At 34.6% G+C, this 14,070-nt stretch overlaps 1 protein-coding gene across 1 annotated transcript; it reads left to right on the top strand.

Moving 5' to 3' along the window:
- Positions 1-11,680: 11,680 nt before the first annotated feature.
- LOC125216747 (protein FD-like) lies at positions 11,681-13,337 on the top strand. The gene is made up of 3 exons (XM_048118513.1): positions 11,681-12,199; positions 12,329-12,406; positions 12,789-13,337. Exons 1-3 carry the CDS (start codon positions 11,747-11,749, stop codon positions 12,858-12,860), a joined length of 603 nt encoding a protein of 200 aa, XP_047974470.1. The 5' UTR covers positions 11,681-11,746; the 3' UTR covers positions 12,861-13,337.
- Positions 13,338-14,070: the final 733 nt, after the last annotated feature.

Raw genomic sequence — 14,070 nt, 5'->3', positions numbered from 1 at the left:
ATTTTTATTAATATTAAAAATTATAAATTTAGTTATTTAAATAATATGAACAACATCAATGTGTTGAAAGAGTCCCTGGTCGAATAACATCATCAACGTGTTCAACAAGTCCCCTCTCTTCAACGATTTCTCGACACTCACTGAACGTACATTTCACCACCAACAGCTACCCGTGCTATATGGGCTACTATTTGGCGATAGGATCTACCCACAGTATCATTTGTTCGTGACGATTGTGTGCCGAAAACTCCAAATAGGGCGTTATTTTCTCCGAAGTATGTGGCGGCACGAAAAGACGTGGAACATGCACACAGAGTCCGTCAATCACAGGTGGGCTATAGTGAACGGGCTGGCACGTGTGTGGTACTGAAATATAATCTCTGGTATCATGTCAGCATTTATCGTAATGCATATCATGATAATTGAAGATGAAGGTGCAAACGTCATGAATTGGCAAGATGAATCGGGTGCCTCCAGCTCGACTGTGGTAAGTGCCCCCTGCTTAAGATGCGCCTCCACAATTTTGCGAGGTTGGCTCCCGCCGTGCTTCTATGTGCAAAGAACAAATCCACGCCAACCTCCAAGATGAATTGATCGAAGAAATTTGGACGCGCATCAATGATAAGGCTAATTTCATGCATCAGTTATGTGATGAAAAGTCACCATTTACTGGGTCTAACACAAATTTTAAGCCAGGTGTGTGAAGGAATTCGCCAGGTCCAGGAAGAACTGAAGGCAGTGGACCAGCGAAGGAAAAAATGCGGAAAGTGAGCAGAATTAAGAAGAAAATGGCTAGACGAAGGGAGTCCAAAGCTGAGGGCAAAGAAGACTATTCACACAAGAGAGCCCCTGCTGGACCCACTTCCACGCCTATATAAAGAGAAGCATGCAACACACGAAATATGCATGACTTAGCTCTCAGCTCACACACACACTCACACACTTGGGAAAATGGGGATTCTGGGGTAATTTAGAGGTTCATCTCTGAGAAATTATGTTGCAGCACCGTCCTCAAGGAGGGCGAAGATACAATTGTTTACCTTTCAGTTTTTTTTGCGTTTTGATTTCCGTCGAACTTCACCGTTTTCGAAGTCGACTGCTCGTTGCTACTTATCGTTATTCTATGAAGTTTATTTTATGTCATGATGGTGTTGATTGGTGTTGATTTACGTTGATTTTATGTTCTGAAGAGTCTTATTTCGAAGGTTGATTGTTAATCTCTGTTTTTAGATGTTTGTGTACTTGATCTGGGAAATACGCTGTTGATCTGTGGTTGTAGTTGATAATCTGTGGTGAATCGGCAAATCTGTAGTTATGGAGATGGTTTTTATCGGAGTTTATTTCAGATGCTTGGATCCGGAGTAGATTTAGCATTCGAAGTGTGGATCTGAACAGGGGAACTAAGTTGTGCATGGATTTTGATTTTTTTTGCTTTCGTTTTCATGTTGCTTCGTCTAGTAGCCGTAGATCTGCCTTAGTTTTAACTGTTCGTCGTTTTTATTGCCTTTAATTCCGTCTGCTTCGTTTCGAGTTACGTTCTCTCTCTGTTTTTACTGATTGTTTCATGCCAAAGGTTGGAGAAGATGATGTCGTTGTTAGTTAGTCCTTTAGTTAGTTATTTTGCAGCTTTTTAACCGTACTCTATTTTTTTTCAGACCCATTTTCAGTTGTTTTCCCAGGTCTAGGTAATTTAGGGAATAGTTTCTTTAGATCTAGTAATTGTCTCGCTTGTTCCGGTTTATATGCATGTTTCCTGTTTCTGCCTAGATCTAGTTGTTAGAGTAGTAGATTTTAATTACCAAGTCTAGTATAAATTCCTCAACCCCAAGTTGCGTGGCAGCAGCCATACCACCCAAAACCCCTTTAAATGCATACTTTCGCATCTGTCCTCGTGGGATCGATCCCTACTTCCCTATACTAATTTTAGTATACGTGGTTGAGGGTTTTGAAGAGATATTCTGTGTGTCTGACGACCGAGATCTTTTAGCGTTCTGTGAGTTCCTAGATCTTGTGATCTAGTGGATTCTCTGGACCTAGGAAGCTTGATATTCCTTATTGTGCACGCAGTTTAAAAATATCAAGAGTATCAATCAACGTTTCCAAGCATTGACGCAATTTTTCATTTTTCTTTCTTAGTATTTTTAATGTTTTAATGAAGTGGTTTTGTGTTATATATTATCTCATATTTCAGTTTTAAAAGTAAAACAATGAATAATGTAAGTTAAATATAGCATGGGGAGAGAGCATCCATTGCGGGAGTTGTGGCCTTAGACAAAAAAAATAAAGGATGATGATGTGGCAAAAGTATTGATCTGAGGAGAGGCATTCCGTTGTAAATGCCCTAATGGCACGACATTCGTAAGAGATATTTGCGTTTGAATCCATTGTAGAGAATTTGCAAAGAAAAGATGATATATAAGAGCATTTAGAGCATCCGCAACGGTGCTCATGTGGATGAGACGCATCAAGACACCATTGCGATCGTCTTGCTGTGGAGAGCTGCTCGCTCGGAGACCACATCTCCTTCTAGCGAGACCACGCGCCCCCGCCACGTGGCGACCCTGGTGTAGACGGTGACACCCACATGCAACTCCCGCGAGTGGGCGTCGTTTATTACCGTTTTTATTTTCTATTTTTTTCTCATTTTTTCAATTTTTTTAATCCCCGAATTCATACAAAAATCATCTATAAATACCTCATTCGTCACACAAATCAAATTCACACCAAACTTTGTCTATCTCTCTAATTTTTCTCTACATATTTTCATACCCAATTGTGCTAAATATGTTTGACAAACAACCATCAAGCTGGAGCTGGTGGAAGCACGCAGACACTGGATTACTTGGGCCAAGATTACCTGACACCGGGTATTCAAGGATCTATAAAGGCCAATGAATCTCCAACAACAAGTTTTGCATGGCGTAGATGATTGAAGCCCTCCAACGTCAATTGGGTATATCAGTCCTGTCGCCGCAATAGTTTTTAATTTTTAGGATTTAAATTATGTACTAACTTTTAAGTTTTTTGGGAATTTGTAATGTCATTTTTGGGTTTTATTAATGAATTTTTTTTATTAATTGTATTTTTTAAATTGAAGAGTGGAATAGTGGGACTCATGAATAGTTAAGAGATGAGATGTATTGTTATAGGTGTTGTCTTTTAGTTAAGAGATGAAATAACAAAATGGTTAAACGGGGTGTGGAGCCCATGCAATGACGGACCAAGGTGGAGTAGCGCTGGGTCGGCCGACCCCATCGTCGCTCCATGAATACTGGAGTAGTCTATTACATTCGGAGTTCTGAGCTGCCATCAACCCCACGCGAGTGGAAGCGTCACTTTGCGCGATTCCAACTCCGGTAAGCAAGAGAGAAGTAGAGAAGGAAAATTGGAGAAGACAACTACCATTGAAGTATGGAATAAACTTGGATTGCAGTCGAAATGTAAGAAAACCCAAATAAAGTTGTAATCTTGGAAAAACTCAACAAATCAATAACTCTTTAATCTCTAACCTTTTTTTTTCATAACTACTAGCATTTGTAGTGTGACTTCACACAATGCTTGGAACTATTTTTTTAATTATATTTATATTGAAATTTGAAACTAGTTTAAATATTGGATATATTATTTGTTGGTTTATGGCTTTATGCTGTCAATTTTTTTTTGATTAATCAAAATGCTCGAGCCAACGAGCTGTGGAGTACAAACAGAAACAAAACAACGGCAAACAGCAGGAAAATGAGCAACAAACTCCTCCCCAAACAGAGTTAGAAAAGAAAACTACGACAAGCAAAAAGCACTAACCACCACTATCAAGAAGGCCACAAAAAAGCTTACCACCTAGCCTCAGATTGACAAGAACCTTCCCACTTCCTGACTTCCTCCAAATTATCAAGAATTTGTCCGGGCGAGAAGGGAAAATCATGACACCAACCCCGAGTCCACATGCCGAGGCACCAAAACAACATTTTTTTCTCAAGCTCCCAATTCGAGTTGAGGCCTTGGAAAACAACCTTATTCCTGATATCCCAAACAGTCCAAGTAATAAAGTAGAACAGTGACAACCAAGATTTCATATCAAACTTTGTGAACGGTGTGCCACGCCAAGAGAGTAGATTTGTCAATGTATGGTTTGGGATGCAGTACGAGATACCCCATTGAGAGCAACAAAAATACCACAAGCTGGAGGAGAACTTGCAGCTAAAAAAAGATGCTCAATAGTCTCCCGTTCCTCCTTGCAAAGCGCACATCTATCATCCTCAACTCCTTGTATTCCATGTCTAAAGAGACGATCTTTGGTGTTTATTCTTCCATGAAGTAGGAACCACAAATGCAATTGTGCTCGTGGTGGAGCGATATTCTTCCAAGCTAGACGCCCAATATCGGACGAGTGGCTCCCTATCGCCATCTGTCGGTAGACCTGCAAGACAAAATTAGAGACAAGGAAGGAAGAAGATTTGTCACCAGACCACACTATCACGTCCCTTGAGTTTTCCCTCAAAATATATTGATTCACGGCAAGCATAAGATCTCCAACTAAATCTTCTTCCCAAGCAAAGAGGTTCCTTCTCCACTTAAGTAGCCAACTCCATTTTCTTTGGTATCAAACTCCCATATTTATAATAAAGTCATTTTTCTGGGTAGATAGACCAAAAGTTCTGGGGAATAAAGACTTGAGGCTATAATCTCCGATCCAGATATCATCCCAAAACCTCGTTAGTGCCCCATTTCCCACTTTCACCCGAATTCCTTTATTTGCAACTTCTTGTACCTCCCTGCTAAAGCCTTCGAAGTTTGTGATTTGTCTCCACAGGCTTGTGCTTTTCATACGGTCCAAATTTCCAAGGCTCTCAAGGCTTTATGCTGTCAATCAGTCAAAGTGAATTGTTGTTTTGTTTGTAACTTAGATCTTTTATGAATAATTAGCATTGTGAAATTGCGAATATCACCGTTTCACTAATTGTTTTTTTTATATATCTGGAAAAATTTTGAATTTTTTTGATTCGTTTTCAACACATGAATACTCATATATAGGACCCCATGATAGCACAATAGAAAGCAATATAACCTAAGTTGCAATTTATTTTTTCAAAATAATTATTTAAATATTATATTTATTGTTAATTTTTCGACCCGTCATGGATAATTTCTAGATCTGTCATTGAGCTCATGAATAATACTCCCTCTGTCCCCCATTAGCGGTCACAGTTTGACCGGGCACGGGTTTTAAGAAATGTAAAGAAAAGTTGGTTGAAAAAGTTAGTGGAATGTGGGGCCCACTTTTTTATATTGGTTTTATAATAAAATGTGAGTGAAGTGAGTTAGTGGAATGTGGGACCTACTACCATTTATGGTAAAAATGAAGTGTGACTCTTAATTGGGGACGAACCGAAATGGACAAGTGTGACTCTTAATCGGGGACGGAGGGAGTAGTTAAGAGATGACTCTATGCAGAGACCATTGTGAAATCTCTTATAGAAGAAAAATACTCCTTTTGTGGTGTGAGTATGAGTTTTAAAAAAATTGTAAAGAATAGTGAGGTAGAAAAGTTAGTTAAATATGATCTATTTTTTTATATTGATTTTATTTATAATAAAATGTAAGTTAGTGGAATGTCTACTATCATTTATGAGAAGTGAAATGTGACTCTCATCGTGAAACGGACCGAAATGACAAAATGTGACTCATATTATAGGACAGAAGGAGCAAGAACTATAGTAAAAATATCAAATTCTGACTTTTAGTTTTTAAAAATTTACCATTAGAAATTTTACTTTTATATTTAATTAAAATTTGAATTAAAAAAAAAAATCAAAATTGTACACATCACGATGAGATTATCAAACAGACATGTGTCGTGCTCATGCACGTGTAAGCGCGTCGGGCTCAAAGTCTCTAAAATTGAGCACAGGGTTAGCCATGTTCAAAACAATTTATTACTACTATTATTTGAAACAACAAATTTATGTGACCAAATTTTATACAACCAAAAACTAATTTATTTGTACAAAAATAGGTTTATTTATGCATTTTATTAAAATATATGGATGCATATATAGTACATGGAAAGTATATAATATTATGGTCATATATTTATGATTTATGTATATATTTTTTTATTTTTTGGAACCATTAATTTTATTTAGTGCATACTCTAATTCAAAATTTAAAAATAATAGAAAGAAAATTCAAATATAAAAATAAAAATGAAGTTAAAGGCTAATAAGTCTTTTTAACTTATCCACCTACTATATTTAAAATTTTAATATATAATTAATACATCAAATTATTAATATTACCTTACTTTGGTTGTACAAAATTTGGTTGTTTATCATCACTAAAAATGTGTATTGATTCTTACAAATTTTATTGTACTCCTAACATCTTTAATTTATTTACTTTTAATTGTAAGGATAATGTAATATTTTTACTTTATTTATTCTGGCATTATATAGTACTCCACTTAATTCTCTTTGTGTCTAAATTTCCTTATAATAAAAATGAGATCATTTATTTATGAGTGATATACATAGTATTGTTCTTGTTTTGACTATAATAATATTTCCTTATAATAATATTTTTGTTTTATTTATTTAATTTTATACTAATATCTTAAAATGGTTTAATTAATTTGATAAAATAACATAAAAGAACAAAGCTTAATTAAATGTTTTATTCATTGTTTTGAACTTATGGGGAGCAGTAGATAAGTCACATATTTTATACTCCCTCCATCCCGCTTTAGCAGTCCCATTGACTTTTCTGCACTCGTTTTATAAAAATGATAATAAATAGTAAAAGTGGAGAAATAATAAAGTAAAAAAGAGAATAATGTAGAGAAGATAGTAAAAAAGAGAATAATGTAGAGAAGATTACTCTTCTCTACATTATTCTCTTTTTTACTTTATTATTTCTCCACTTTTACTATTTATTATCATTTTTACAAAACGAGCGTAGAAAAGTTAATGGGACTGCTAAAGCGAGACGGAGGGAGTAATACTCTCCCAGTTTCATTTTAGTAGTCTTAGTTGAGTTGATCACGAATTTTTAAGAGATCTATGTCTATACATGTATAACAGGAGAGTTTTGGAGATATTTACAAAACCGTCGTTATGAATATTATAATAAAATAAAGACTTCATAATCAGAAATCAGAAATTATACTCCCTTTGTCCCACTTTAGGAGTCCCATTTGAGTTCGGCATGAGTTTTAAGAAATATAAAGGAAAGTTGGTGAAAAAAATAGTGGAATGTGAGCCCTACTTTTATATATTAGTTTTATAAGGAATGTGATCAAATGAAAACTCTTAATATTGTACAAACTCAAAACTATGATCAGGACCATTGAAAAATGTCAACAGATCACAAAAAAGCATCAACAGGAAAATGTCAATAGAATTCCAACGGTAGTCAATGATTGATGCTGTGTTGATACTGTGTTGACATTAAAATCTTGAAATTTTACACTGTGTTGATATTGTGTTGATACTATGTTGACATTAAAATCTTGAAATTTTACACTGTGTTGATATTGTATTGAAACAGTGTTGAAGCTATGTTGAGAAGTTTTGAGTTTGTACAATATATAAGTTTGCATTTTATCACTACCCAGTTTTATAATAAAATGTGAGTGGAAAAAAGTTAGGGGAATGTGAGGCCTATTACCATTTATGGAATATTTCAACCGGGACTCCTAAAGTGGGACAACCAAAAGTGGTAAATCGGGACTCCTAAAGTGGGACGAGAGAGTAGCAATTATATGTAACTGCTATGTAGTTGGTTTAGTGGAATAGTGGAGCACATGAAATCTTCCTATAAGTATTTCCTTTCATGTAATGTTGAGACACGGAAAAAAAAGAAAGTACATTGAATAAACTTTCATCCTTCTCCTATGAATATCTCTCGCATCTACTGTAATCTTCTCATTTTCCTTTAGCCGGCTCTTTTTGCTTTTCGGCAACGATGAAAACACGAGCAAGGAGCCAAAAATATTATTTTGTGACTTTGCAGAGAGGAAATTGACTGAAACCGGGGTGACATGTGAATATCAACGACAAACAAAGTATACAAAGTAAGTAATATTTGTTTATTCGTGTTTTACAAAAGCTTTGTTAAGGTCTAGAGAAATGTGTGGATGAAATAGAGGCGTTGATCTCTCTATATTCTAAGTTCTAGCCCTGGAATAAGAGTGTATTATTTCATTGGATTGTATTGATTGTTGGAGGAGGATTGGTGAAATTAAGAGCCAATTAATATTCTTATTTTGTAAAATTTTAATTTCAAACTCCAATTTATGTATTTTTTTTGTAAAGACAGACAAATTCTGTCATTCTACAATTTTATTCTAGCATCATATTAGTGACAAAGGGTAAGTACGTATTAAAGTTCAAAGCAAAATAAAATAATTTGAGTGGTCAAAATACTTTTTTTTTTTTCAATTTCTTCCGCTCATAGTCCTTGGTTCTTCTACATCTCCAATTTAGTAAACTACAAATTTTCAAGGCAATAATAATGAATGATAAATTAGTTCCTAGAACTGATTCCACGGAGGCTTTTACTGATGACCAAAACTGAATAAGTTGAATAGTTGTCAATTATTTGGGAAAGAGTTTAACTAAAGGGATCGGAATATCAAGAGTTGAATAGTATCAACGTTGAATTTATTTGTTCTGTATAAGCGTTTACAATTTTTGTGTTCGATCTTACTTATTTTTAGTTAAAAGGTTTTAATCAATATCTATGAGTTAATTTCAATAAATTATTTTTTATTTCATTTTTTTGTTGCATAATATTTGATATTTTACACATTTTGAAAGAAAATATAATGTGTCGGGCAAGAAAAAGTATATGCATGAGAAAAGGTAATGTTATTATACTGTAATTTTATTTTTTAACATATTTATTTAGATATTGTATAATTTTAAATTAAATACTCCCTCCATCCCATAAATATGGGTAATGGATATGATACGAGAATTAAGATAAAATTGGTAAAGTTTGATCACGAATTTTTAAGAAATACAAGTAGAAAGGAAAGTTGGTATATAAAGATAGTGAAATTTGAGTAGAATAGGGTGAGTAGAATAGGGGTCTATTATCATTTATGGAAGATTTTAACGGGACCCCCCTATTGTGGAATAAACTAAAATGAAAAATCAGGACTGCTAAAATGGGACGGAGGGAGTATTATTTATGAAATTAGTGATAATTTGAGAGTAGTACTCCATCCGTCCCAAAAAAATAAGGACATTTGGGACGACACTTGAATTAATGCATAATTGGTGAAGTAAGAGAGATGAGGAGAATAGTAATTAAAATAATGTTAGTGCATAGTGTGACCCATATTATTGTTAGTGTTTAATGATAGATTATAGTAGTATAAGTTGTAAATAAATTAATGTATATTGATAATAAGGTTGGAGGAATTTTTTATAAATGAAAGTGAGATAATTTTATGGAACGGGCGAAAAAGAAAAATATTAATATTATTTTTATAAGATGGAAGTACTCCCTCTGTCCCACTAGAAATGAAACGTTTTCATTTTCGGATTGTCCCATTAAAAATGAAACGTTTCTTAAAATAAAAATAACTTTATCTCTACTTTTCCCTTTCTCTTACTTTACTCTCTCATCTTTATCTCACAAAACAACACTATATAAAATCATGTGCCGAAAAGCAAACGTTTCATATTTATTAGAACGGAGGGAGTATTAATTTTCAACTAAATGAATTTGGTGAAAAAACTATTGTCAAAATCAGCAAAATGGCTAGATGACAGTTGTATGGATTTTGTGGTCACATCAAAATATATAATCACATAAAATTTGCATAGGGAGCAGGGCATCTATAAATTGTGCTAAACTGTGGGTTTAAATTTCCCAAACTAAATACTGCACACGGTAACATAACGTTATACTTATTATTCCTTCTGTTTCCCATAAAATATCATTAAGTCGTCTAAGGAGCAAATTTTAAGAAATATAAAAAAAAGTTAATTTTTTTTTAAGTGAAATGCGAGTCATATTTTTGTATACTTCTTCCGTCCCATTTGTTTTTTAGCATATGATTTTATATAATAAGTATTATTTAATGAGCTAATAAAGAGCGAATATAGTAAAAGATGCGAAAAAATAGAGATGATGTTATTTATATTTTAGGAAATGTTTCATTTTTAATGTGACAACTCAAAAAGGAACACATTTCATTTTTATTGGAGTAAAAATAGTACTCCCTCCGTCCCAGTTTTATAGTCACATTTTGCCATAAAAGTCCGTCCCACATTTATAGTCACATTTAGAATTTTCCATATTTGGACATAAAATCTTACCCCATTATTCACTAAAATTACACCCAAATGTCATTATCAACACAAAAATAAATCAAAACAAAAATAAAAAACCAAAAAGTCAACAAGGGACCCACCTTCAACCAACTCACTTAATTTATTACACACTCCTTCATCTCACTTCATTTATTACACACTCCACCATCTCACTCTTCCATCTCACTTCATTTATTACACACTCCACCAATTCCTTAAAACTCGTGCTCTAACTAATTGTGACTATAAATGTGGGACGGAGGGAGTATTACTTTTATAGTATTCTCTCCCTCCCTGAAAAGTATGAGCAATTTCCTTATTAGTCCGTCCCTGAAAAGTAGTACTATGAACTTTTTAATTTTGGAATAATTAAAAACTCCACATTACCCCTACACATTATTTTATTTACAACTTATACCATTACAATAAACTATTAATGATAAGAAGCTCAGTCTCCATTAACACTACCTACTGTACCATTTATACATTAAAACTAATGCCGAATCAAATATTCATATTTTTCAGGGACGGAGGAAATAATAAAATATGAGTGATCTAAAGTTAAGGAAATGTAGGGTCCATTACTAAAAATAGATGTGACAAGTATTAGCGGACGAACCAAGAAGAAAATTAGTGACAAGTAACGGCGAATGGAGGAAGTAGTATAGGCTGGTGATCTCATCATATTTAACTCTTTCTCCTTTAGTTATTTGGATACCTATCTTCGACACATTAAATCATTGTCTTAAGCTAGAGTGCAACTTCCATTTTGATCATTGACAGATGTAGTTGGAGTTGCGTCGGATAGGTCGACCTCATTGTTAGCCCATGAGTGCCGGAATTCAATTTTTGGAGCCATCGTCGATCCTAGGGTAAGTAGCTTCGACTCCACGAGTTGCGAGTTATTTGATTGTTGACGTGCATTTTTACAGCATTGAGAGACTTGGGTGACCAGTGTTGTCGTGTCTTTGTTGGAAGCATTTTTCCCTCGTTGCCACCACATTTGCCATGCGGAAGAATAAATCATGCCTTATGCAGGTTTTTCAAAGAAATAATCTGGCATTACCTATTGGTACGCACCAACAACTTCTCTTTTCCAATGTACGCATGGCTTACGATGATGTTCATTATTAGTCTCCTTACATTTTTATTATATTTTATCTTTTATTGATTAAAATTCATGATATTTATTCTCATCCATTCATTTTAACATCAAATACATTACCTATTTCATTTTAACATTTCCGATGTACTACTAAAATTTTAAGCAAAGAAAATGATGTCTGAGTAAAAGAGTCAAAATAGATGTACAATTATAAATTGAGAAAAAGGGATAAGAAAAAAATAGTACCCCACTCCAAGACATAGTTTGGTAACCCCAAATATCCAGACATACTCTTCCATGTCTGAGTGAAGTGCTTCTTCAAATGTGGACAGCTTCTTCCTCCGCCTCCGCCTCCACTTCCACCTCTGCCTCCTCCTCTTCCTCTCCCTATCTTCGCCATCCCAAAACCATGGAGGAAGTTTGGAAAGACATAACCTTCGCTGCCTCCGATCTCCACCTCAACCCCTCCTCCCCTCGCGGCGTCATCCTCCAAGACTTCTTCTCCAAAGCTCCTCCGCCCTCCTCCGCCCCTTCCCACGCCTCTCCTCCGCCTCCTCCTCCCACAATGCTCACTCTCAGCTCCGATCACTTCGGCACCCTCCTCTTCCAGCCCCACCACCGCCACCCCGCCGCCTTCGACGCCGTCGTCCCCGATGACACCGCCGCCGCCGGAAAGAAGAGGTTCCCTGATTTCGACAGGAGCTCCGGCGACCGCCGCCATAAGCGTATGATCAAGAACCGCGAGTCTGCTGCTCGCTCCAGAGCTAGAAAGCAGGAAACCCCTCTCTCTCTTTCTCTTCTTTTTATCTTAAAAATTGAATCTTGCACCCTTTCATCAACTAAAAATTGAATCTTGCACCCTTTCATGAACAAAAAATTGAATCTTGCAAGGAAAAATTTGCAGGCTTATACAAATGAGTTAGAGTTGGAAGTTGCCCATTTGCTTGAAGAGAATGCCAAACTCAGAAAACAGCAAGAAAAGGTGTGTGAATTTCTACATATTAGTAGTAGGAGTAGTAATTTAGTTTTATACTTACAATGCAATGCAACCAAGCCCCACCCCTCTGTGTTTCTTTCTTCTCTTTTGCCAAAATTATGAAAGAAGGGATGTTTTTTACTCTAAAATTATTGGTGATTTAGATGTGTGTACATGAAAAGGTTAGATATTTTCTTCTCAAAATGGCATGTTTTGCCACAAAATCCTACTGCCCTGTTTTGGTACACTCTTGTTTTATGACACCATTTAAACAAGAAATTGAAGGAGTCTTTGCTATTTTTACACTTTCAACTGTCCTTCCATAGAGGGAAAGACAGATGATTCAATTCAATCATTTATTCATTTGTTTGTTTCCATTTCATGTCAGTTTTATAGAGAAGCAGCTGCTGAGCACCAGAAAAGGAAGCCTCTCCATAGAACATCCACTGCTCCATTTTGAATTTTTAACTTTTTTTTTTTTTTTTTTTTTTTTTTTTTTTTTTTTTTTTTTTTTTTTTGGTTCAAGAAAACTGGTGGGAACTCAGTACTAATATTAATTAATTTTCTATAATGTCTCTTGATATGAGTAGAATGGATTTTTCACTGGAGGGCCCTTTTCCTCTTTTGTTGATCACTCCTTTGGAATCCATCACCAAGATATGAATACATCTTCTTTTCTCACTGCAACTACTGCAGCTACTGCTTTTTTTTCTTTTTAAAAAAAAAAAAAAAATTGTTGGAAGGAGAGAGAAAGAGAGAGAATATAAGTGTACTAGGTAGAAGAGAGTTGGTTTATTGGCTGCTGCAAAAGTTTGGATTCTTGCTGGGAATGGCTTTTTCTACTTCTGCTTCATCATAATCACTTCTTTATTTTTTTTTGACCAATTTTATTCTTAATTTGATTATTACTGCTGCTGCATTTATATGCTGATTTGATGTTTTGTTGCTTTTTTAATTTGTACTATTTCTGTTGAGTTTTTAAAGAGCGTTGGTATAAATATTTATGGCTATAAATAATGGAAGTATGTCTGATTTGATTTGGTGTCAAGTTTCTCTGCTTTCGTCATTTATACTCTTTGTTTTATGTATTTGGATTTTGCTGAAAGCTACAGCTTTTATTTATAGAAATGATAATACTCCTATAATAGTAACTTTAGGTATATTGCGAAAAGATTTTGGAAAAGGAAATGAGATTTTTAAATATGATGATGCTGTAGTTTTTAAAAATAATAGCGTTGAAATGATGTTTTGATCTATCTTTTTATAAAGTTGATTTCGACCAATATGGAGTACTACTCTTATTTAATTATGGGGACAATTATACAACTATTTTGTCCAGTGTTGCGTCTGATTTAACATGCATCCAATGAACCAGTTATTACTATTTGATATTTGTATTAATTTTAATAATTTTAAGATTATAAATATATTATCAGCAACATGTAGTCAAAGTTGAGTGGGGACACAAAACTTTGCTCTCACATCTATACTTATCTTGTTTAATGTTATGACCATGACTAATTATTTATGGTTTATTGTTTGATTTTAAAATAACACCCCACACTAATTTGGAAATTGTGATATTTTCCAACTTTGATTAAGCATATCATTTCACGGTCCTAATCTAAAGATTTTTTTAAACGTTTTGAAACTTAGAAGGTATATGGAGA

Source organism: Salvia hispanica, chromosome 3 (genome assembly GCF_023119035.1).
Source record: "Salvia hispanica cultivar TCC Black 2014 chromosome 3, UniMelb_Shisp_WGS_1.0, whole genome shotgun sequence".
NCBI lineage: Eukaryota > Viridiplantae > Streptophyta > Magnoliopsida > Lamiales > Lamiaceae > Salvia > Salvia hispanica.
This window is presented reverse-complemented; position numbering and strand designations above follow the sequence as displayed.